The 25,969-nt window shown below is 40.6% G+C and overlaps 1 protein-coding gene across 9 annotated transcripts in view; it reads left to right on the forward strand.

The window, feature by feature from the left end:
- Positions 1–25,969, forward strand: part of ANK3 (ankyrin 3) — a 207,839-nt gene that overhangs the window by 91,163 nt on the left and 90,707 nt on the right. For all 9 annotated transcript variants that reach the window (XM_027898271.1, XM_027898274.1, XM_027898272.1 and 6 more), the window contains 9 exons: positions 3,509–3,706; positions 5,150–5,248; positions 7,984–8,082; positions 9,361–9,459; positions 11,560–11,757; positions 12,261–12,359; positions 13,072–13,170; positions 16,902–17,099; positions 19,558–19,656. In XM_027898271.1, the coding sequence (XP_027754072.1) occupies positions 3,509–3,706; positions 5,150–5,248; positions 7,984–8,082; positions 9,361–9,459; positions 11,560–11,757; positions 12,261–12,359; positions 13,072–13,170; positions 16,902–17,099; positions 19,558–19,656 (1,188 nt within the window). The remainder of the gene's footprint in view (positions 1–3,508; positions 3,707–5,149; positions 5,249–7,983; positions 8,083–9,360; positions 9,460–11,559; positions 11,758–12,260; positions 12,360–13,071; positions 13,171–16,901; positions 17,100–19,557; positions 19,657–25,969) is intronic.

The raw sequence follows: 25,969 nt of genomic DNA on the forward strand, positions 1-25,969 counted from the left end.
CACTCTCAGTGACTAGAGCATACTTCAGGAAGAAAAGCTTTTCCACGCTCTCTGATAGCTCAATCAAGTACTTGAAGGGGAAAAAAAACCCCAACCAAAACAGCAAAAAACCACCCCAAAAAACAAGGCCCCAAACCCAACCAACCAAACAAAAAAACCACTATCAAAAACAAATAAACAAACACCAAAAAACCCACAAAACCCAAACAAAAACCCCCTGCAAACATAAACTCTGTTTCTTTCATTTCCACCATCATATATGACAACCTCTCCTAAGGACCTATATTTCTTTGTTGCATGGATTTTGTATTTTCAGGTGTTATCCTTAGACTTAACCTGCTTCTCAAGGCCTGTAGGTTTGGGGTTTGTTGCTCTTCCTGAGCAGACTCCACAGCCTGCCCAGAGTTCACTAGACAAAATCAGGCAGATGATTACATGGGATAGTGGGTTTGAAATTGCCCAAGGCTGAAATACAGACTTCGGATGATGATCTGCAGAGGGTTATATAAACAACTACAGCAAAATAGGAGCCTCCTCTGGAAATGGGAATGCTGTTACATGTTAAAAAGTGAACAGAAGAAAGTGCAGACTTCCTGAGTTTCCTTCTGATGTGTTAATTCTACCATTTTCAGAAGGTAATCTAAGAAGTAACTGTACCTCTGAATGGCATAAATGAATTCATTCATTTGGCACTAAACTACAGAACTGTGCTCTGCAAAAATAAGTGGCTCTGTTCTCTTCAGATTAAGTCATATATTATTAGAAATAGGGCACATCTTTCAAAGAATTTGAACTTCACAAAGTTTTCTCATGTTATATAAAACTCTTTCAGAATAATAACCAGGCTGCAGTTTGATAGCTATTTCCTACTAGAGATGGTTTAGTATAGTGCTGACCCTTTTTTGCACTGGAGTAACCTTAGATTTATTTTCAGGGAATGAAATGACCTAATGGGTTATCTGTGGTGTTCTACAGGCAAAAGGAAAAGGGAATTCTAGTTCTGATAATGCCAATGATTTTCTATCAGAAATGGCATCCCTGCCTGTCAATGTCCATCTTTTTTTAATTATCAGTTTTCCAGACTTGTTTGGCTCTTTTTTTTTTCCCCTCTCCTCAGAGTTAATGGCTCTTTCCCTGACTAATGTGCTTTGACACAGATACAAAATAAGATATTTAAGTTTGACTAGTCAGGCAGCTGATACTGTGTTTCATCTCTATGATCCCCTTTTGTTTTGTTTTAGTGGGTTTTTGTTTGCTTTTTCAATTGGTTGGGTTTTTTAAGGTATTGGTGACTGTCAATATCTTTGATTAACCTTAAATGTCCTCACCTTTTAATATTTTCTTGGCAATCTTTAAAAAATCAGTACTGTAACGGTGTTTATATAGTGGCTCTTGCCTAAAGTACCAAATAAGTTCTTACAGACATTGTTGGATTGTCTCTCACAAGAAGGACGTGGGACTGCAAAATCTTGTTACATATAATGTATTTATGTTGAATGTGGGAAGACAAAGGCATCAAAATATTAACTGATTTGTGTAAGATTATGGAGTATCTTCTACTGCAACAGAATTAAGCCTGATTTAGGTTATAACAAAAGATAATTTTCCAGTTGTTTTCTGAATTCATCAACTTCTTTAGCATCCAGTCACATCTCTTGCTTTTCTGTGTAAAGTCTGACTAGTTGCTGCCCTTCTTTCATCCATGACAGATTTTTATTAAGTATTTTGTTGATTTTCCCAAACTGACATCTAGCTGCTCTGTTTCTTCCTTTCTTTTCCATCAGTGTCAGTCTTCTTCATACAGGTCTCTCCTACAAGGGAGTCCCATATCAACTTCTCAATTTCTTACTCCATTAATAACTGTGATTTGTTGGCTGTAATTGTGAAGAATTGCACTTTTGACCTGAAGGATCTTTCTTATCAAAATGGAGCAGAACTGTTTATAATGTTTCATGATATTTTTTTTTACTCTCATCTGAAAAGCATCATCACTTATAAATTGTTATCAGGAGGGCTTGGTGACCAGGAGAAATTAATCTTTTTTTTGTTCAGCTGCACTAGAAGACAGTAAAAACATTTAAAATGCGTTGCTAGTATCAAGCTTCCATGCAGATAATTGCTGTGTACCCTTTGGGAATGGGAGAGAGGCTTATCCAAGCCAACATAAATCACAAGTGAGATGCCCATGAGATAATCTTACTTGAAGGATAGAACTGTGTCCAAGAATATCTGTATCTCAGCACTGAATGTAAACTACTTTCCAATTCAGGCAGGATTCACCTGTTCGCTTCCACCAACCTTCTTCCATGTCGATTCTAAAAATCATTTCGCTGTGTATTTCCACCTTTATTTTGAATGCTTGTTATTACTGTTATCATATGGCCATGGGAAGGGCAGGGGAAGAGATCTGTTTCAGAGAACCCGAGATCTCAGCTGGTTTTATATTGTTACTTTGCCTTTGCTAAGTGTGGTCACATGAGGGCACTGCATCTGTGACCAAAAGTTTCAGTGTCTCATGATACAGCCACAGTGTACTGTCAGTCATTTATAGATTATAAACTATTGTGTGTTTCTAAAATAGTTTCTGCACTCATATCTCATTTTGGCATTAGAAGGATCAAGTGAAAAAAAAAAATACAAGTGGAAAAAGGAGCTCATGTACCTCTGCTAACAAGACCTCTTTCATTCTGGCATATATTTTAATCTTTCATCGTGAAATAGTGTCAGCCCTTTAAATTTCTGAGAATTTTCTCTTCATGTTTTTTCTCTGGAAATATAATATGTTTTGGCAGCTCGTTATCTGTTTTAAGCACTGTAAGAAACAATTTCTTGGTACATGAATCTCTCTCAGGTGTGTTTCCCTGGTGAAACACCTTTACTGCAGCCCCTGGTAGGTCACAGCATGCAGGTCTCATTCACAGATTTTTAGCCCAGTTCCACTTGAAACTACTGCTGTTGAACCCATGTTGAATGGGAAGGTAGTCTCCAGAGGTGTGTAATGTGGATTAAGCCTGTGTACAACCCAAATTCAGGAAAACACAAGTGGAGGGATGAGGGAAGGCTGTAGTGTTTACTGGGTGATGCTCTGACCTGCGCTCTCATGCCTGGTAAATGCAAGCCACTCTAGAGTGGTGAGTTTAACGCAGCTTTTAAATCCAGCAAATTCCCTGGCTAGGGTGGTAAAAGTCTAAAACAACACAAAGTGCTGTTTCTCACATAACTCATCTAAATCAAGCAGCTTATCTGAGCTATACTGGATGAAAGAACAACATTGCTGGTATGTTGTGACGGCTTTTCAATGTAGAGCTGCCTACAAACTCTAACCAAACAAGCTCTAAAATTCTAGAGTAAGAACCCTCATCACTACACTGAACATGTTAAGTTTATTTTGGGTGCTCTCTGGGCTTGTAAAATTCTTCATACAACAAACGCTCCGAGAACAACGCGGAGGAGTTTTGTTTCTCTGAGCATCCTATAACCCACCAGTGTTGGGTCTTTCTGTTCACAGAATGGTTTGTCTCCGTTGCACATGGCAACACAAGGAGATCATCTAAACTGTGTTCAGCTCCTGATTCAGCACAACGTGCCTGTAGATGACGTCACTAATGACTATCTGACTGCGCTGCATGTTGCCGCCCACTGTGGCCACTACAAAGTTGCCAAGGTTCTCTTGGACAAGAAAGCTAATCCTAATGCCAAAGCACTGGTGAGTACACAGCGGGGTACTATTCACAGCTAAACATTCTCCCAAAGTTGTGGTGAGACTTATTTGAGAGTTATTTTCTGCCTGCTGGTGTTGACAGTGAGGATGTGCTGTGTTGCTGCAGCCCAAGAGAGGATGCTCGAGGTTCGAAGTGTTGATAATGTATCGTGAAATCAGAGCAGACCTTTGCTTACAGTCAGTCAACAGTGATTTATGAATTTTTAGTGTAACTGGAGCACTTTTGCCTCCCAGTAGCTTTTTGTGATTCTGAATAGATGAAACAGCTGCAGATGAAACTGCTGTAGGTTTTGGTGTGGAGAGAATCCTCATTTTCTAAGTGTTTGTACAGAGAAAAGAATCAGCAACATTTAAAACTGAGGGAATTTTTATTAGCTCTCAATCATGTGAAACAGGAAAAGGTAGGAATGAGTTACATAATGAATATTTGTGGTATTGTATAATTATGTCAATGGAGTCATAAGCCTTTCTGCTTTAAAAACAACTTCAGTAACAAAATACATGAGTGCAGTTAAACTGCGTACAAGCAGAATGCATCAACGTGTTTTGTTCAAGAACTTGCAATCTGTTCTTTTTAGAATGTCTCTTTGATTTGTTCTTCAATAATTGTTCCAAACAAATTTACATTCTGACATGAATTGGGTTGACTGTTGTTCCACAGCCTGATGCTAACTCATTCAGCTCCTGAATCGTTATGTGAGCTCCTGAAACCCTCACAAGCCGGGAGGGATTGACTCTCTTGAAAACAGTACGGGCTCTGCAGATTCCCTTCTCTCAGCCCCTCTCTGTTTTTGTGTGTCAGGTCAACCTGTCCTCAGGTGTCTTTGGTCAAGGTATTAAGATACATGAGTTTTGTTCACTATAACCAGCAAGTGGGGAGGCAAAATAATTGTAGTTGCTGTAAACTGGCAGATTGTGAATGAAAAAAGAAAGTGGTACAACTAGTTTAGAAGGTCTAAATTCCAGAGGTTGTAATGTGCTTTTTTTACTAGCAGTTCTAAAAGCTCAAAAAAAAAAAAAAAACCACCAACGACAAAACAACAACAACAACAAAAAAAACCACCAAACAACCAACCAAAAAAGACCCACCCCCCAAAAAATCCTCCAGAAAAAAACTCCACCCAATTAAAAATGAGTATGGTAAGCAACAAAGGAAGGGTTGGATAGTTTTGGTGAACTGAGGATTTTTAAAAATAAAATAATTGCTGGGGTAGGCAATATATTTCACAATTAAAACTGGCTGTATGAAATAGAAAAAAATTCTAAAAAGAAAAAGGCCTTTCTCTCACATGAAAGATTTAGTAAAGCCAAAACAAATCTGGGAGTTGTTTTGTTAAAACTGAAAAATATTTAACATGAATTACATACCCAATTCTACTTTATAAGGACACGTGGGGTATCAAAAAGTGTGTTCTTTCTCATTTGCAGAATGGTTTCACACCTCTTCACATTGCCTGCAAGAAAAACAGAATAAAAGTAATGGAACTTCTTCTGAAGCATGGGGCATCAATTCAAGCTGTGACTGAGGTAAGAAATGGTCTTTTCACGCTTGTGCTTGCTTTTCCTACAAATTCCATTGTAACTGTATTGATTAATATTTTAATATTTCTGGAAGATCATGGACCAGTCAAGTCAGCAATTATTTTCAACTAGGTATTATGAAATAATAAAACTGAATAATAAAGTCAATTGCCCTTGTGAATCACAAACAAATTATATACTTTGGGATTACAGTTGGAAAAACAAGCGAAACAGAATGTATAAAAATTTTTTCTAAAATCCACCACATTTTTCTAAAATGCCACTTTTTTTTTCTATAATTTAAAGCACTGAAGATGAAATTTGCTCTGTTACAGAGATCAAGGTGAAGACTGTGCTTCACCAAAGTCCTGTTTTGAAAGGTGATTTAATTCAGAGCTTGTGTTCACTTTTCACACAAAAGTTATGCTTACCCATCACGACGAGGCATCACAGATCAGCAAGACAGAAATCAAAATGCTGTTATTTCAGTCAGGATGAGATAGTGTGCTCCCAGTTATTGGCATAATTTAGAGATTAATTAAGTACCTACATGATATTTTTTATCTATGTTTGTGTATATTCTACCAAGTTAGGAGAGGAGGAAGGATCACATATATGAATGTGTGATCCCTGTGGAATAAGCCAGGTTAGGAAATGGCAAGGAGTTCCATTGATTAAGCAAGGTACAACGGGGAGTAGCTCATCTCCACAAAATGGAGTTGCATTTAATGCGTGGGGTTTTATTTTAATTATTCAGCAGCAAACCATAGAGCTCCCTTCCTGGCCTAGTTGAGGGAGAGCAGAGCCTGCCCTGGCTGCAGTTCACCTATCTCCAGACTAGTTTTTGAAAACCATAGGGGTTGTAGGTGCAGCTTTCAGAGTTTAATTTGAAATCCTATTAGCAAGGGAGGGAGAAGCACAAAGAGAGCTTTTACAGAAGGGCTGAGATGCATCTCCTCTATATTAAATAGTTAGTGTGGAAGTAGAAACACTATCAATTCAATTTTATCCCTTTTAAATTCAAAGAATTACGGGAACAGAAGCATAAAGCAACACTTAACTACACTGATTGATGTGAGTGAGCCAGGTTAACAGTCTGATCTGTACTTTTGGAATTGCTTTTTTGAGCAAAAGCTTTCCAAAAGCAAGGGCTTTTCCTTTATTTCCTGTTGCTTCCTCACCATGATCTCATATGATCTCAAAGCACATCTGACTGCATTTGCTGGGATTCAGGATGATACTTTACTGCAGGGATTTACTCTCCTGCCTGCCTCTTTCACTGACTATATGGTAAGAACCTTTCAAGGCAAAATTAGGAGTTGGTACCCAGCACCCATCCCATAAGCTGCTACTTCTCTAAGCCAGTTTGTGTCTGGCCCTCAAAACAAATTGGCCAGAAAGCTTCAGCGTATTCCTCCCTGAAGCAATCTGAGAGCAAACAGGTGTTGATTGCAAGTTGTGAATAAACAATGCAAAATCAGTAAGAGGAAACAAATAATCATTGTCACAAATAATGATTGTTGCATATAAAACTGTGTATCAAAGGTAACATTTATTATCTTTCTTATATGGTAAATTCTGTTTTCTAGGTAGATTCCATACTTACATTTGTAAATACTGCACCTTTTTTTCTGCTGCAGGTTTGAATCTCTGCAGTATGAGTTGGTGCTTTATGGTCACAGAGGACAATATGCATTGTATTTCCAGAACTCTATTATTTTAAAAGCATTTACTAAATTATTCAAAACAGGTAAAAGAAGTAACACAATGAACCAGTTATTCTGCCTTCATGCTCATATTTGCTGTTCTGCATGAGAAAGGAAAAAAAGTGTGTTTTTCTCACCTCTACCCTCTTGGGACTTGTGAATATCCGTGGGGAAGCTGCCTAAATCAGGGGATTTCCAGAGATCCACTCAGCTTTCTCCTCCTTTTGGTAGCAAAGCCCCCTTCTGCAGCCTGTGCCTGACTATTGGTACAGCTGTATAGAAGCAGCTGTGAGGAGGCTTTAGGGTAATTCTATGTGGAGAAATATTAACTATTGATTGGATTTCTAAAGCAAAATCCTTGAGGTCATGTCCTGCTGAAAGACTGCTCCCCTTTTTCCCTCCCTCTCTCTCCAACTGGTCTTTCATATCTTGTATAAGGGCAGTGATGGAGATTCATGATGATGATAGTGCCACAAAGAACTGAGGGAAGAGGGAATTTTCTGTAGCCTGTGTCGCTTGTGTCTGGGCCTCTCTGGCTGGATGCCAGTTTCAAATTCCCTTTCTTCTGAAGAAACAGTGGGGATGGAGCTCACCACTAAGTTCAATAGACCTTTTTATTCACCCAAGAGCAACTGGATCTGGTGGGGACAATGGACACTGCATCTTTTCTGCATTTAGCTGAATGTTCCAGGAAGTTTTACCTTTGTACTAGGAATGCTTCTACAATTTATTTATTTTTTTTCCCTTCTGTTCCAAGATGCAAATGCTTTAAGAAGAAATCTTACTTAGTTGATGAAGAACTTCTGAATTCCTAGAAGGTTTATATGTTTGCTCATGAATCATACTCACAGGTGTTTCCAATTCTGTGTACCCTTTGGTTTAAGCGTGTGTGTATGGTTTTGAGGAGATAAGACCCTCTCAGAAGAGCAAGCAGTGGAGTTTACTTAGTTTGGAATAATTTATGTTTTCTCCATGGCACTCTTGTTAAGGAATGTGGAAGTAAGCATTTAAATTGGACTTTGATTTGTTTTCCAGTCTGGCCTAACTCCAATCCATGTTGCTGCCTTCATGGGCCATGTAAATATTGTATCTCAGCTAATGCATCATGGAGCATCACCCAACACTACCAACGTGGTGAGTAACAGGTCCCCTCTCAGCCCAGCAGGACTGGTAATACACTGTAATACCCAGGGGCAGCGCTGTGAAGAAGTGCCTAATTCTGATGTTCACCATCCACCTCCACAGCAGCTGTGGCTCGTGCTGGAGTCCTGGGAAAGTGCAGCCTGCTGACTCCTACTCGGGAGATGCTTGACAGGTTGAAACCTCAAAAGCAGCTGACCTTAAGCAGGCTCTATTCTCGTTATTTTCTGAAGTAAAGAATGAGAACACACTGTAGCTTCTCATATGTAATTTTTGAGATGTGTGCTTGACTGTTGAGTGCTGCTTTCCCAAGACCCCGGGGGTCTGCTATTTAAGGGAAGTTCTGCTGTTATCAACAGATTGCAGCAGATTGTCGGGACATATTGCCTGTGTCTGTACAGCCGTCCGAGCGCGCCTTTCTGCTGGACGTGTGCTGTGTGCCCCAAGGCTCCCGGGGCATGTGCAAAAACTGAAGTCATTGTTAGATGGGTATTCGAAAGCTGGGAAGTGGAAGGAAAGCAGAAGCTTGTTGGTTCTCTTTAATAGTTTGGCCTCAGAATCTCCCTTTCACCTTCCATACGCAGGTGCAGTTAGAAGGCAATATTTTGTAAATCTTCACCTGTTAATTCTATTAGATTGTATAAAAATGCAGGCACCATTTGTAAATTAGCAGGTGTTTATACCTAAAGACATACTGATGTCCAGAAATGTAAAAAGCACTTTCCCTCCTGCATTTATTCTGGCTTCCTTGGATTTCTCTTTTGTTTAGTCCGTGAAGCTTTGGACAAATGTACTCAATAATGATACTATTTTTCCTTCTTGTTTCAGCAGCTCAGTGCTTGTCAGATAACAAATTATAGTAGGGACATAAGGCATAGCAGAAGGAAAGACAAATACATGTGTGCCTGAATCTACAAAATTTGAAATATGTTTTTGACTAGATTAAACTCTATTTAAATTGACATAATTTTTAAGTGTTAGTAAAATGCTAGTAAATATAAGGAGTGCACTGTCTCTTTTCAGCAAAAGGTAGTGACAAAGGCACTATTGTGTTGGGAAAGTGACCCCGCAATAAACTGCTTTGCAGCATACAGAGAGATCAAATATTGACTTAATCTTACATCTTGCTCACAGACAACTACGGCGAAGTATTCTAGTGGAGATCATACTGAGCTGGGCCTTCGGCTTTTTCGTATTTATGAAACGTGCTGACATTTGTTTTTTCCTTTAGTGTGTTTCTAATTCTATTTTGTTTTTGCTGCTGCCCACCAGAGAGGAGAAACAGCGCTGCACATGGCTGCCAGGGCTGGCCAGACAGAGGTGGTGCGATACCTGGTACAAAACGGAGCCCAGGTGGAGGCTAAAGCTAAGGTAAGCTGATGGCCCAGGTAGAGTAAACCTGGACAGTGTACATTTGCCAAAGCAGGGGCTCACGTTCACCTTGCATGTGGCTTTCAGGAAGAGAAAGGGAGATGATGCCAGGTCATGTAATAACCAGTGATATTTCATTATGTGCCCTCTTATTGTAGCCACGAGTGGTTTGTGTGTAAGAGTGAAGGCAGGAGATGTCAGGCTGATGCCATCCCTGGGGTTTTTTGACAGTTTTTGATATAAATTATCTTGTGTTTGAAGAGTTTTTGCTTTGGAGTGGGAAGCGAGGAGGGAGGGGAATGCCTTAAATCTGCTTTTATTTCAGCAGAACTGGAAACCCCAAGCTTCTGGTGCCTCCTGTCATATCCCTAAAACAACTACCTATGTGCTTTCAAAAATAGTTATACTTTTAAAGAACACCTCCTAAAGGAAGGAGGCACAGCCCGGGGCTGTAGCAGAGGACTGGAAAGAAGGTACAGATCCTATAGAAACAACTGGAATTGAGGAGGGTAAGGGTTGAGGAAAAAGAAATGGTCAAGGGACATGAAGAAACACACAAAATTCTGGAAATTAAAGAGCTCCATGAAACAGGCAGGGTAAGGAGATAAATGGGTGCAATAAATAGCACTCTTAATAGGTAAGTCAGGAATTTATTTTTTTTTTTACCCAAATGGTAATGAAATGGGTACAATTTCAAAGAAATCTATTTTTCATTGTGAAACTATCTGTGAATTGGCTCACAAATTAGATTACGAGTACGAATATCTACTTATAAGGAACTCTGGGTAAATATTTATAGCCGATGCACTTCGTATCTGCAGGCAGCCTGACAATAGAAGTGAATCATGTGGTCTGTAAATCTCCAAAGACAGCCCTGGAAGTGAACAGCTCGTGCTCAGCAGCACAGTCAGGCAAATATTTTTTAAAGTAAATTCACAGAATGATTTTATTTGTGCAAACTGCCATTGCCTGTGATCAATTTATCATAAATAATAGCTAAATGCAAGCAGTAAATTATACACCAGTGCTAACATCAGCTGTGAGAAATTTGTGGGAAACAGGCATAAACTGGAATCATTTAAGAACCACAAAGGCTCTCCAGCAGTCAGAGGAGAATCGTCCTGCAGAGGAGCAGCATTCACATCATGACACCCTCCCATCCTAAATCTCAGAAGTGTAAAATCACTCTTGCAGGATGGGCATGGACAGAAGTCTCCCTTGCAGAGAACAGCCCAGAATGTAGGACATGGGGTGATAGTGCTTAAAAGGTAGGACATTCAGCAAGAAAAAATGGGGAGAGAAAGATGTTTGGCCAAGCTGTTGTGAAACTGTGCTTAATCCAAAGGTTGCAAAGTGGAGAATGGGGAGGACAAAAATACTAAATCAAATAATAAGGGAGAAATTATCCCTTAGACACTCAGAACAAGGTCACAAACATCATAATATTTTCAGTGAAGGAGAAGGAATAGGCAGTGATACCCATGACAGGACAACCCCTATACTCAAAACTGTTGAGATTATTGTGCTCTGAATAAGAAGGGAGAAGGCAACAGTGGATTTCCACACCGTGCTCTATCTTCAGTTACATCTACTGAGAAGTTATCTGCAAAATACTGAACAGATTGGTCACCAGAAAAAAAGAAAAAAACCCCACAAAAATTATGATACTTTATGCAAGTTCCTAGGAAATAGTATACTTTGCACCTCAGTTCATCCCAAACAAGTGATGGAGCTGTTAAATGTTGCTGGGAATCATATGATCAAGATACGAGGGACAAAGCAGCGTGTTGGCTGTGTTTTAAGAAAGGTTTCAAGTTCAACAGGAAACTCAGTGCACCTTAGTGGCAAAGTGAAGTCAGGCAAATCCATATTAAGAAGAAAACTGATAAATTTCTTAACTTTTATGGATTATATACCTATCTGGAATATTTTGTGACGCATCAAGAAAGCCAGTGTGCAATATTCACTAGGTAAGACCTCAGCAGAGTTAATAAGCTCGTCTGCAGTTTTGAAAAGTGACAGAATCTGGGTGAATATTTTCTGTCAGAATGTGAGCCTTGGTTTTCTTATGCAGGACTGTGTTGTTTCCTTTGTGTTCAGGATGACCAAACACCGCTGCACATTTCTGCTCGGCTGGGGAAAGCAGACATCGTGCAGCAGCTGCTGCAGCAAGGAGCGTCTCCAAACGCAGCTACGACGTCTGGCTACACACCCCTGCATCTTTCTGCTCGAGAAGGGCATGAAGATGTAGCTTCTGTTCTTTTGGATCATGGTGCATCTTTGTCTATCATTACCAAGGTAAGTGAGTTGCAGAAGTGATAGCTTCAATACTAAAATAGTGCCCGTAGCAAAAGCTACTTGTGGGTTAAGTGCTGCAAGAGTCATATACACATACAAATAATGTAAGAGGGAGCGACATTTTATTAAAAGGGTGCAAAGCTTCGTGCTTTTACCTCAAAACCTGATATGTAACACTTCCCAGTGATCAGACCTGCATTTTCTTGGAATGACAGGAATGCAGGGCATAAATTCCTCACCAGAGTTGATAAGCTTGTCCTTGGGTCTTCACAGTGTGAAGAAAGGAACCTGACTCTTCCCTTGTTTAATGTAGATAAGTGCTCTGCCTTGCAAGGGAAGGGCCTCCAGGGCCAACAGGGCACTTGGGAATCTGCAGGCTTGTTGCCTGTACTCAGGACTTCGTAAGGGGATGGATGGAAACAGCAGTATCCCTGTAGATCAGAAACAAACCTTACCCTGAAAAAAAGTACACAAGGCTGCTATATAACTGCCTTCTCTTACAGAAAGGATTTACTCCGCTACATGTGGCTGCAAAATATGGGAAAATTGAGGTAGCCAACCTCCTGCTTCAGAAGAATGCATCTCCTGATGCTTCTGGAAAGGTAGGAAAGAAGAAATCACTGCCACTTGCACAGCAAATATCTAAAAGCACATAATATTCTAATAATATCCCCTTCCTACTTACATCACATTGGTATCCACAGCCTGGGTTTAACAGGAGTAGGTTTCATGCAGTATTCCAGTCCCTGTTGGTGGTGCAAAAAACCAGCAAACTCTTGACAAAAGTGACTTTTATTGCCATTAATTTACAACAAAATGATGTGCTCTTTATTCCCATCCAGGGGAATGGAAACAAACCATTCCCCTACATTCCTGCCCGGACTAGTTCTTATCTGAGTGCTTGGCTCTGCTTCCCCAGGGCTCATGACAGGGGGCAAAGGCCAATAGGACCTCAAGCTTTTTAAACCAGTCCATCCTGGATTTTTACAGATCCAAGGGACAGTTTACTTACCCACTGCAGTAAAAAAAAAAAAAAAAACATTGCCAAGGGTGTGACCTCCTTACCCACTCTGTCCTGGGGATAGCACAGATATGTTCTCTTCTGTTCATCTTCCCTGGGAGAAGTGAAGGGGCTTTCACAGCTGAGTAAGGATGTTCAAATTTCTGCTTCATTTTTTTTTTTTAAATTATCAAAGACTCTGGATACAGGACTGAATAACAAATGTGTTTTTTCACCTTATCTACTCCAATTTTCCCGAGTTTTCCCTGGAGAGGGTCTGTAACAGCACTTGTTTGTTCTGCATGTGTTTTTAGAGCGGTTTAACACCACTGCATGTAGCTGCACACTACGATAATCAAAAAGTGGCACTCCTCCTGTTGGACCAGGGAGCTTCACCTCACGCCTCTGCCAAGGTACAAATACTGGCCACTCTGGGGGAACAATACCTGGGCTTTTTGTGTCACTTTATTCCCTGTCTACCTCTGTCCTTTCTAGTCTGTGTATGTTTGCAGTTACAGAAGGCTCAGTGACCTTGTTTATTAATGTCTCACAGCCACATAATGCTGTTAGAATAATTCTACAGGTGAATAAAATAGTGGTAAAAAAAGCAGAGATGTAGAAACACTTAAAATCTCTAGATTCAGTGACATTCCCACTCAGCCAATACTTTGTCCAGTCTCTTTAGTAACTTCTCCAAGCCAGCCAAATTTATATCATTGCATCTTAACATGTGCACAGGACAAGCTTGGGATAAATGCCAGCTACACCCCTTCTGAGGTGTGAGAAGTTTCTCAGCACAACATATGTAATTATTAATGTGCATCACAATACTACCCCAGTGTAAATGGACTAGCAAGAAAATAAGACCAGTCACAGTCCTGCTTTTGATTGTAATTTTCTGTAGGCAAGACAACACCTAGCATAAGGTTTCAGGGGATATGAAAGAATAAATATTTAGATTTATTCTAGTTCTGCATAGAAGAAGTAATTTATAATCAATCAAAGTATAATTGATAGTTGAACAACAACAGTAGGTAAAGCAGGGTGGAAGCATAAGTAGGTTCAGGCAGGGTAAGTGCAGTTTAAATACCTCCTCTGAAACAACCCAGACGCTTTCTTGAAATCACTGCAAAAAAATACTGTGGAAAAAGCAGAACTAGTAGAAAAAAGGCAGTTTCATAGCTAGATGGACAGCTCTCCTTGATTGCCTTCCTCTCACACGTGGCTGAGTACAGCCACAGCACAGAGACCTTCTGCATGGCTGAAGAGGAGGATGGAGTCTGTCACACATGGTAGGTCCCAGAGTTTGTAGTGCAAAGAGAGGGAAGTTAAATAAACACGGATAGCCGGCAGCAACGGCACAGTTTAAAATCAATACTGTCGATAGTGGCAATCTGCCAGAGCAGTGCCCCCAGGAGGCGAACTGGAGTGATCTCTGATCTTTCACTACTGCAACACAGCACTCCAGAATACCACCGGGGGGAAGAAAGGGCCTTCTGAAGAGGATGAGAAGGCAGTGACCCAGTTTTCACTGAAAGAAACTTCCAGTGGAAGCTGTGCATCCTGTAGGGGCAGGGATTGCAGCAGCCACTGCCAAGGGCTTGGGAAGTCCAAACCAAGGTGGAAGCATTATATATATTGTGGTATAATATTGCACAAACTCATGTGTCAAGTCACCTTAGCTTCCCCATCTGTAACAGAACAGTTTTCCAGCTGCCACTTCACGCCTTCAAGTGCCAGCTGTAAGTGTGCCCAAAAAGAAAGCATTTGTGAGTGTTCTGCAGCAAGTGAGCCACAGCAACACTGAGCAGAGCGTCAATACTACATAAAATTAACGTTAACATGTTCGTTGCTTTAGGCACCCGCAGCTCAGTCATGCGAAAGATGATGTTGGTAACAGCAGATGATTTCCCATTTCTTTTGTAAATGAGGTCTAGTAAATAAATGTGCTATGTCATATCTCATCACTGGCTTCAGAGTTAGTTTCATCAGCAGTTGCCTTTCCTGTGACACCACTGTCTTTAACACTGATCTGAAGAGTGGCTCATTAACCTCCCCCAGCAACACTTGCCTTGAAGAGTGATCAGTGACAGGGAACTGGCTGTGTCAGAGTACAGTGCTGTGATACACACAGTTATTCTCATGAACCATTCTTCTCTTTCATAGGCAAAACTTAGGCTTGTGGCTAATTTTGCACAGGGCTTATACCTAATTTTAATTTCGCATCCCCTTGACAGCACCTTTCTTCCCCTCCACCCCATTTCCAAAGCCTCAGTTTTCCTCCGTTCCTTTATCTTTAACCATTTTTCCTTTTCCTCTCTTTTCCCTGACAACCAGAATAACCCAATACCCTTCCTTCTGAACTTCTCTCTTCCTTTCTCCATCTATGCATAGTGACAGAGCACTACCCTTATGGGGAGAAGATGCAGACTGGGACTGAGCTGAATTTCAGCTTTTATTTTTCCGCTCTCTTTTTGTCTCCTCTTGGCAACCTGCTGCTTTCCATTCCACTGAAGGCAATCTATGCCCATTTCCGAGGAAAAGGCTTGGAAATTGCATTTGTTATTTTATGTAATGTAATGTAATGTAAGCTCCATTTAAGATACACGGTTTAGCATATACTCAGGATTTAGCATGTAGTGTTTAGGATTTATTAGGTGGTCATGTGGCAGTGGCTATTTTACATGACAGTTTCATGCAGGAAGTCTACGGGAGAGGCTTGTGTTTGTTTTACCTGAAGCATGTTATCTTCAAAGTGAAAATTCAGTGGCCAATACTCCTCTCATTAATTGTGGTGCCCCGTTTTATGTGTGTCTTTTTCAAATATCTTAGGACTAAGGTCTGAATTGAGTTTGAATTGAATTTTGAAGGTTACAGAACCTTCTCCTTGTGAAATTAGTGCTGTGCATCTCTTGGCTGCCAGGTTGCTGTTAAAGCTCTCTTGTAATCAGTTATGTGCCCCTGTGTAGTTATTCCTCACTCCTACCTGCATTGCCCTGCATCTGCTGTGACCTGCCTTCCCATGTAGTCCAGCCCTGCTGCCCTGTGGGTGCAGGGAGGAGCCAGGCCAGGTGAAAGCTTTGTGCCTTTTGATAGATTTGTTGGGCTGTGTAATCTGAGATGCACATGGTATTTATGATACTGTACAGAAGGGTTTATGCAGCTTGAGTCTCATCCCCCCCTGACCTTGTCCCTTAGTCATGAGCAAATGTGTGCACATTTGCCATTTACGTGATAATGAGTGCTAATACATTTCCGAAAGACAGAAAGCTCTTGATTACAGTCATCAGAATCTGTACCAAAAGCTGGTCATACCTCAGTGTTTTGGTATTGGTGTTTGTAGCAAGCGTGGGTAGAGCCCCTCTCAAATCTTCGTTCACGAAGCCTAGCCATGATTGGTGTGCTAATCAGTTATTTTTTATATCCATTTATCCATTTTCTGCCTAATGTTTTGGGTTTTTTTGGTTGGTTTTTTTTTTGTTGTTTGTTTGGGTTTTTTTTTTTGTTTTGTTTTTTTTTAGTTGTTTTTGTTTTTTTTTTTAGAATTATGAAATTCTATCATGCAACTGATATACTGCATTTTTATTTTTAGTAGAGGGCTCACTGGGTACATGTATTTGAAGGAATAAAAAAAAAATAAAAAATGCATGACTCAAAAGTTATGTTCTTTAATTTTCCCTTGATCTGAACAAAACCAGCCTGTCAGTAAGGTTTAGGGTAAATGCTGCAAGGAAGACCATATTTCATGTACATAATGCTTTCATTCAAACTGAGAAATGGGGAATATAATCAAACAGTAACAGCTGTTCTGAGTTATGAATGCACATCCTGCTTTTTTATGTACTTTTAAGGAAAAGTGGCAAATGTCTTTGCAATGAAACTCAAATTCCTATTGTTATAGATTGTCCTCTTCTGAACAGATATTTTCAAATGTTTATTTCAGAATCCTTCTCTTTGTAGCAGTACTTTCAAAAAAGATTGCTTAAAGGTCTGACACATTCATTTGTACAAGTAGTTAATGTTGTATTTGAGCACGTTTGACAGAATTTTTGGAACTAATGGCGTACTTATTCATAGAGTTGGGTTAGGTGATTTATCACGCTGTTTAATGAGTAGTTTGCCATGGAGTGCTTTCTGTTGACAGAATGGCTACACGCCACTGCACATAGCTGCCAAGAAAAACCAGATGGACATAGCGACCACACTGCTGGAATATGGTGCTGATCCCAACGCTGTCACCAGGCAGGGCATCGCCCCTGTGCACCTCGCCTCTCAGGATGGCCACGTGGACATGGTGTCATTGCTCCTTTCTAGAAATGCTAATGTAAATCTCAGCAACAAGGTGAGTGTTCCCCCTGCCTGGTGCCAAGGCAGTGAACAAGCACGGTGAGGAGAGGGATGGGGGCCTGCATTTAGAGTCCACCCACTGTGATTCTGCACACGTTGAAAGCCACTGCAGGTGTCTGAATCCACACCATCATTTCATTTCTTCTAGCGAAGAGAGCAGCGTGCCATGTCACACTGAATGAACTGTGGTTTGTAGTATCCGAGTTTCAGTGGTAGCACGTGCTGCACTGGAACTTCCTAATCCATCTCCCTTTTTTCCATGTTATGCTAGTCTGCCAAAACATGCCCAGAAAGAAAACGTCTTCCTCCCCACAATGGTTACTGGGCCTGCTTTTTATGAGCCTCTAGGTAGATGCCTGCCCATTTAATGGCAGCAGTTGTCAATTGTTACATGTGTAATTATAAGACTTCTTATATTTTCATAAGTTTTTTCGTATTTGTAACATTTGTAACACTATAATAGCTTGTAGCAAAAAAGTGACATATGCCAACAAATGGTAACAATTATTGCCATCTAATGGTAACAGATAACTTGTTAAGCGAAGCTGACTTTTTTAAATGGGATAATGGCAGCAAGTTTGAGATTTTGTTCATTACTATAAGTGATTCTCCCTCCCCAGAGGGTGTTCCTTAGAACACAGTGACTTTTGGTGTAATTTCTCCTGGGCGCAGGAAAGGAAAGTTAATAGATTTTAGTTTCTGTAGGTATGAATTTATAGGCTATTAAGTCTGCTCTATAGCAATGTTTCTAGCAGATGTGCAGCTTTAATTCTTAAATGCCCCACTAGACATCATTATTTGATATTCTCAAGTGCAGTTTCAGGACGGATTTATGTGGCTAGAGCAGAGAGGCAATAGAAAAATTTTTCATGGAAAATGTTTCCTGTTCTCAGCAGGTAGAAAGATTTGGTGTCCTCTGAGGCAGTGGGTGATGCTGCACAGGACTGCTGTGTTCTCCTGCTCCTAACTTTACAATTTGGTTCCTTTTGGGTCCTCACTGAGAAAGCTTCTCTTGCAGATGTGGTTGGGGTTTTTTTCTCAAGTCTCAATCAAGCGTGTGGGCTTTGTATCCCCCACAAGGAGATTCGCCATGTACATGTTCTGCATCCCATTGGCTATCATGGGTTTGCTGCTGAGGCTAATACAGAGAGCATGATTGAAGCTGCTGGGCACTTTGATTCAGTCCCACCAGAGGTTAATTACCTGCAACATCCTTCAATCTGTTACTGTTCAGTTGTAATCTCTAGTTTCTCATTATACTGATAACACCACCTTTTGAAAATAGTTCACCTTGTACTCTCTCAGGAATGCATGTTTCCTCAGAGCTCAGCACCTGCATTTTAAGCCAAATGTTTAAAGCACACTGACTTTTGAGTTTTGCAATGGGAATAAGAAGAACATTTATTTCTTCAGTATCCACAGAATGGTTGGGAGCTGCATACACAGAGCCCCAGTGTGGGCACTGTGCACTTATTAAACGTTTGCAGAAGGTTTGGCCCATAATATCCAGGCTCCATTAGCTAATTTATAGTTGGTTACTGTTGTATATTTGTGCACTGTGACCCACCTAAGCTGTGTTGTTACCGGGATTGCATATTTGAGGAAAGTACAGTGGGACACTCAGAATAAGTGCCTTTGGTAAGGAATGCACTGTGGACATGGGTTGGGGTTCAAGGGTAGGAAACTTAGCAAGTGTTTCTGCCTGATGTGCCAACTGCTGCCACCTGCTCTTCTGTCCGTGGTGCTAAAGGCAGTAGGAACAGGAGGAGAGAAAGAACTGTAAAGGATATTCTTTCTCATTCCTAACAACATCTCCTCTGCTGATTCTCTTTTCTACCTCTTTTATCTGAGGCCTTTTATATGACAAAGTTTTCTGAGGTTTTAAGGGTATTTAAATCTCCAGTTTTAGATAAGAAAAATAATAAAGTATAGAAAAATAAGTGTGAGTATATGTGAACTGGATACATGGCTGCATCCTCCCTGAGCAGAGAGAAATAGACCTGATCTCAGAGAAATGCAGTTTTATCTTTTGTGTTTACGTCTGAAAACGATCAAGTAAAGGAGTAAAAGGTAAGGATAAATCTGAGTGAATGTAAATTCTAGAAAACTTGTGGAAGTGTAAACAATGATTCAATATTGCTTTTAAAGTCTCATTCTAAGGAAGTGAATTAGGAGCTAAAAAATTACTATGGCACTTTATAATGTGCTCTAAATTGCTATCCCACATGTAACACTGAACAAATGCTCCTTGTGTAAAAGAAACATCATCTTTCTGGCTTCTGAGCTGTACTTCCTTGCAGATCAACAGTGAGATTAGAAAGCACCTTGCAGAGTGGAATGTATAACTTCTTTAAATTCAGTGGAATGTTCTGAGTCTCACTGATACCTGAATTTGCACTTTAGTATTCATGTGCCCCCTCTGAAGACTGTTACTTGTTGCTTCTAATTTACAGAGTGGACTGACGCCACTCCACCTGGCTGCTCAAGAGGACAGGGTCAATGTAGCAGAGGTTCTTGTTAACCAAGGAGCTGCTGTTGATTCACAGACAAAGGTACAAACACTGCTGTCAGCATGAAATATTTCCTTTCAGGGAAGCATGAGCCTGGAGACTGGAGTAGATATTGATTGCAGGGTGAAACTGAAATCACAGCAGAGAAACATTCCTTGTAATAAATGATTGTAGAATACATTCTGAAAACTGAAGATATGTAAACCTGAATGTTTAATGTTTAGTTCAGTCTTCGAGTAGTAAGCTTATTTCTTGCCAAATGTTTAGATCAATATACATTTAGATTGTGTCCTACTGTTGTGCTTCACTGAAGGTAAGTGGGATTGCTCTGTTTTTTTTGTTTAAGGAGACTTTTACAAAATCTTGAGCTCTCTCTATAGAGTCATATAATCTTTTACCGTAGGCATAATCTCATCTGCTTTTGGTATTTTTTACATGTTTCACATTGCCTTCCATCCAGCTGACAGTAAAACAAAACACTCTTACTTAAAACATCTATTTACAGCAAGAGAAACTATGTCAATGCAGTGTAGACTATTCCAGGCTATTAAGTCTTAAATACTTTTCCCCATGACTTAAGAGACTTCAAGAAACTTCAAGAAACTTTATGAAACTTTATGGAAGTAGCTTCCCCTGAGCTAATGCTAAACAGCCATCCACAGACATGATTCTGCAAGTAAAGCCATTGTTCATTTTTAGAGATCACCCCCTTTTCCTACAGCTTGGATCAGCCTCCATGACTGGGTACCTCTGAATTTCTAAGCTGCTTTGTTTTGCAAAGCACAGCAGTGAGAGAACTATTTCATCATACTGGTACATTCTAGGGAACTGGCTTTTTCTGTTGTCCCAAGTTCAGACCAGGCCATTGTTCTCCTGTTGGTAAACAGGGACCTGTTAGGTTTTCAGTAAATTTTGCTCTACTCTACCTTCAAAAGCAATGTTAGAGGGCAAATCTGAAATTCTTTATCACTCTTATCTAATATGAAATACATATATGAAATGGTTGCTGTTTCAAATTTAGTTGCCTAAAATTAGTTTTGCCTAGAGTTAATATTTAAACTCCTAAATAGGATACCTGGATTTCCATGGTGCTTGGGGATGGCTTTTAAGACCCCCAGGGATGACACCTGCCACTTCACTGTATTGCTTTTTAAGATCAATGGCCTGGAGTAAATTCAAGAGCCTGTGAGAAATGGCTTTATGCTCACTAATGGTGTACAGTGCTCAGAATTAAACGATAATGATCTCAGTGTTGATTATACTTACATTCCTCATTCACTGTCTAGATCTTGAAGTCATTCCTTTATCTGGGCAAGAAATCAGTTGAGATCAAATGCTTCAACCATAGCTGATCAAATCAGCTACATGAGCCAAGTCCCACAAGCTGACCTGCACCCTTAGTGCAGAGTAGTGTCACAGCTCTCTGGTAGGTGTATGCCACAAGTTGGGGGCTGTGCTTGCATCCCAGAAATGTCCAGATGTGTCAGACTGTCCAGCAGCATTACCATTCTGTCATCACACTGACAGCTCAGAAAGGGCTGAGTCCATCATCATATTGACTGCAGCTCAGATGATTATAATCTGTGGCAGAGGAAAAAGTCATCGTGTGATTTTTCTACTGTGTAATTCCAGCTGTACCAGCTACTGATTTCAATACCATTATCCTGACATAAAACTGAAATGGTTCTGCTGAAATCCCAGGAGCTTCTCCAGCTTTATACTTTTGTAACATATCCTCAGCCTGTATTTTAGAGATGAATCAGTCGGGGTTCTTATCTGCCAGATCAGCCAGCAGCACATGAGGTCTGCCCTGGTTCATTCTGTGTGCAGTTTCCTCAGATGCATGTGGTTGCCTTCCTAGAGATAGTTTCTACCTGGTTTTGGTTTCTGTAGCAAGACATTGCAGAACCTGTTCTTTTAACTGGTCAAAGCTGAACCATACAATGTGTCTGCCTTTCTCCCTGTCTGCAGCACTATTCTCTGCATTATATCTCTTACAAATAGTAAGCAGTCTAGGGAGGCATTTACATTTGACAGGTGCAGGCAGTCATGTGTTCCCTTTGCCTGCTCTCCGGTGTCCAAACAGGATCCCATTCTGGACTGCAGTGGCCTTTTAGTCACTTCAGCATAGTGGAAAGCTCTGAGATACTGTCACAGCTGAGAGGCAGGGCATGTTTTGTGAGTCTCAGGTCTGGCCTGGCGCAGTTGCAGAAGCTCTGTACTGAACTTAAAGCCAGGCAGGGTGGGATGGGATGAAGCAGGCATGCAGTAAAGACATAGGAAAGGGGCTTCAGTTTATCATTCAGAGATCTTCTCTGTTTGGAGCTGATTTTCTTCATTGCATCTTGAAAATTGAACTAGTCGCTAGGCATAGCAGGGGGAAAAATGCAGTCATATTTGACCACGTGCAGCATGAATCCTGTCCATCAGTAACAGTCATATAATTTTAAAGAGGTCAACAGTAACTCCCTTGTTGTTCACCCTCATTCCACAGTTATATATGTAACTGGTGTGAGTTAAGAAACATTTCCCAGTACACATTTGCTTCTGTGGGACTGCTCTGTAGTTGTCAGGAAGTGGGGCAGGGACTCATAAGCCAGGCAAAGTCAAGTTGTATTTAAGCAGGATTCCTTTAGCATGTAAGAAATGATCTGTCTGGGAAAGCATGCATTTTTAATCCTGTAGGCTTCTGTGCTGAAGAACACCCAGAGCAGCTTGTCCTCCTGCTTACCATACTAGTTAGCCCTCTGCTTAGGGGACTGTCTGCTCTTAGGAAGAAAGTGCCCACAGGCCTTTCAGGATTCTACTAGAGTGGAATGAGCCCAATGCTCATGCACTGGCATGAACTCGATGCTTTTCCACTGGTTTCTGCAGAGTCCCATCTGCTGGGTTTGTGCAGCAGTGAGCCCTCAAGGGTCCACAAAGTCAGCCACATGGAGGTTGTCTGCCAGATATCCACTCACTGCCGTCTCTGATATAGGAAAAATGCCAGTGCAATACAGTGTATTCTAGCATGGAATAGCTTCTGGATAAACTGATGATCATCTGGAGTTCCTTAGGAAAGAACTGGCAAGCTCTGAACTTCTACAATAAAAGAAAAATGTTATGTTGTAAGAACTAGCATACCTTGACCTCATGCTCCATGCAGGTGAAGTTCAGATGATTGGCTTGTACAATAGCAGCTCTGTAGTTACAAGCTCTCTTGTTTAGATGGATTAACTGTTCCATGGGAATAAAAGGTCTGTGCATGCTGCCTCTAAAACCAGAGGCACTGGGGGACAAGATAAGCAACAGCTGAGTTGGCTCCAGAAGCACTGTTGCTATGCTTGCATGTTTGCACGATACTGTCCAGCATGTCCAGTTCAGATTCATTACTTTGGACATACAGCAGCAGAGATGTGTCATCTGTGCCTTAAAAGTCAGTGAAGCTGCACAGCTCAGAGTGACATTATATTGGGGATCTCTGCTACCAGCAGTGTCACCACTAACCTGTTTTCTTCCCTCCATTTCACATCCATGTGGTTTTCTTACCTCAGTTATTTTGATCTAGATGACTATTCAGTGGTCTTTGTTGTTGTTGTTATTGTTGTTATTTTTCTTTGTTTAGTTTCTCTCCTTATCATATTTCTCCTTTCCCCAGGATAAGTAGGCATAGGTTTAATGTCACTCCAGCACAGTATCTGTCAGTAGGGGGAGAACACCTCATATCATTCAACTTAATATCAGCAGGTCATTGAACTCCTGAGTAGGGACCAATGAGCTATCATCTTCCTCATCTGGTACATGTTCTTTAGTCATCATTTATATATAACTTACACTCCCCATGAAAACATCTCGAGTTTGCAGTTCTGGCACATGGGAGTTCTTACCCCCGCTTGGCTTCTGAGGGCTGCACACACTGTTGGAGTTTTTCAGGTGGTTAAAGGAGAAGATGGGTCAGAAACACGTTTTGTACCTTGAAGTAGTAGCAGGGAAGAAAAAAACTCCAGTATTACAGAAAATTACTTGTACAGGGGATTAGTCTGTGTGATTAAGATCAGTTCTGGCTGTAAAACTTATGAGCATTTTCAAAATTGCCCTTACACTTGAACAATTGCAACTGTGGTTCTCTCTTGGGCTGGTTTTCCCTCCCAAGAAATTTTTTTCCTGAGCTTTGTTGTAGAAAAGGTCATGAAAGGAAGAATAGCTGCTGGTTTTGAAGTCCATTTATTAATGGTGTTATGGGATCCTTCTGGTTCTGCTGCATCAATTAACTAAATAGCCTCAAATCCCAGAGCTGCAGGAGTCTAAGTCAATGCTGAAAAGTAAACAACACTGCTTTAGCAGGCCAGAACTAGTGCTTTGGGAGGCCATAAGGCTGCTCCTACTGCTTGAAAATGAGATTTTGTTATGCAGTTTTAAGCTAAGCCAAGTTAGACTGAGCTCCAGTTGATAACACATAGAAAATACCTTATCTTAACATGCAAGAGGCAAATAATAGAATGGTGGAAATGTAGCAACATTAAAATACACTTCAGGTGGTGAACTTCTAGAGCTGCTTCAAAGCCCTTCCCATTTAGAAATCTTTAAAAATTGAATTTAGTGTTCACAGAAGGCTTAAAATGTTAGTGTCCTGCAGCAAAGGCAGCAGCTTTTATCTTTTATGACATTACATTTGTGTGTCTGAATTTAAGTACGTTAAAGAGTTTTTGGTGCTGAAAACGTGTTATGCAACATCGTCCCTACACAATAATATTGGGAGTTAAAAATCAATCAGAAGCCAGGGCTGCAAGCAGATATTCCTTCTCTGGTCATCATATTGAGTGTAAAAGCTGCACTGGTACATGTGATGTTGCTTTTGTTTCAGGGCTTTTGTGCTGGCAGTTGGCACGAGTAAATATTATTTCATGGCTCAGCAGGTCTCCACATGTCATTTTTCAGCTGTTTATCCCACTGGATGGTATAATTGTAGGATACAGCATTACCATCATGGACTGGCAAAGGAAGACTGATGAGAGAAAGGTGTTGGTTTAGTCAAGGATGAAGAGCAGGATCTGGAGCTTTGACTTCAGTGCAGGTCATTTTAGTGAAACAGTTGCTGCACTTGGTTATTGGGCCTGCCCGAGGGAAGTGATGGTCTCAGTCCCTGGTTGATGACTGTCTGGAAAACAAATCCGGTATTAAACTGTCTTTTGTTCCTAAAACTCTGGTTTTGGTAGGAGATAATGATGGCTGAGAGGTCATGATGTTCTTTTGCAGGTTGAGCTGGGCTTTTTATTTCAGATTTATTCAGGTCTGCCTGCTTTGTTCTGACAGGAGCCCCATACCAGCCTGAGTGCTACAGTGGTTCATAACAGCAATTCAGTTTTTCCATTGGAATATCTAATTTTCAGATGCAGGAAGAGATAAGAAGGAGGCAGGGAGGAAGGGAAGTGCTATCGAGAAAAATCTTTTTCATACAGAATGAACACAGATACAGATATCTTCAGTAATATCTTCATGGTGCATTATCTCTCTCTCCTTGTCTCTTTGTACATGCTCAGTTGTTATCAAGACATTTCTGTGGAAATTTCCAGCCTAATAATGTGCAATAATGAACCTTTGCAAGGTACTACAGCGTGGTAGGCCCTGATTCAGCAAAGCAGGGAAGTGTGTATGTGCACATAGGTTTGCCCGTTTCATTCAATCGAGGCTTTGTGATCTTTGGATCTAAAGCAATTTCTAGCCCTATAAACAATAATATTGTAGCTTCATTGTCTGCCATTTACAGCAGAAAAACAAAAACACAGCAGCTTGAGAGTCAGCATGACTAGAAAGATGCAGTAATTCAAGCTGTTAAGATTTATGGTTATTGCCAGTGGAGGATATTGAAGTAATTCACTGACATGATATACAAGACTTGCGATAATTTCCCCTCAAAAATAAAAAAACTGAAGGGCAAGAGAATAAGGGTTGCTTTGAGTTTGTGTATTCCATTGGAAATGAAAAGCTCAGTATTTCTGATTTTATGTTTTCTTGGCACTTACTCTGGTGGCTTTTGATAACCCTTCCCAGCTGCTGACTCCCATGTTGCTGCTCCTTCTTCAGAACAGCTACGAGCAGCACAGCAGCTGAGTGCCAGAAGGTGATGCATGTTAGAGCTGTGTTAAACAAAAGCCCTGATTTTCTTGGAAGTAACTTTTTTAATGTTAGGATGCCTGCTGAATCCCTCGGTGCTTTGCCACTGATTAGAACTAAACCTTAACTGCTGTGCAGGAATGTGTATAATGGTGAGGGGGTTGTTGGGTTTTTTTAGTGGCATTTTTGTTACTGTTTGTTTGTTTGATTATAGGGTTTTTGGTATTATTGATACCTTTTGAAGCAAAATATTTTGTCC

Source organism: Empidonax traillii, unplaced genomic scaffold (assembly GCF_003031625.1).
Source record: "Empidonax traillii isolate 1590-97213 ecotype Southwest subspecies unplaced genomic scaffold, ASM303162v1 scaffold588:size748185, whole genome shotgun sequence".
NCBI lineage: Eukaryota > Metazoa > Chordata > Aves > Passeriformes > Tyrannidae > Empidonax > Empidonax traillii.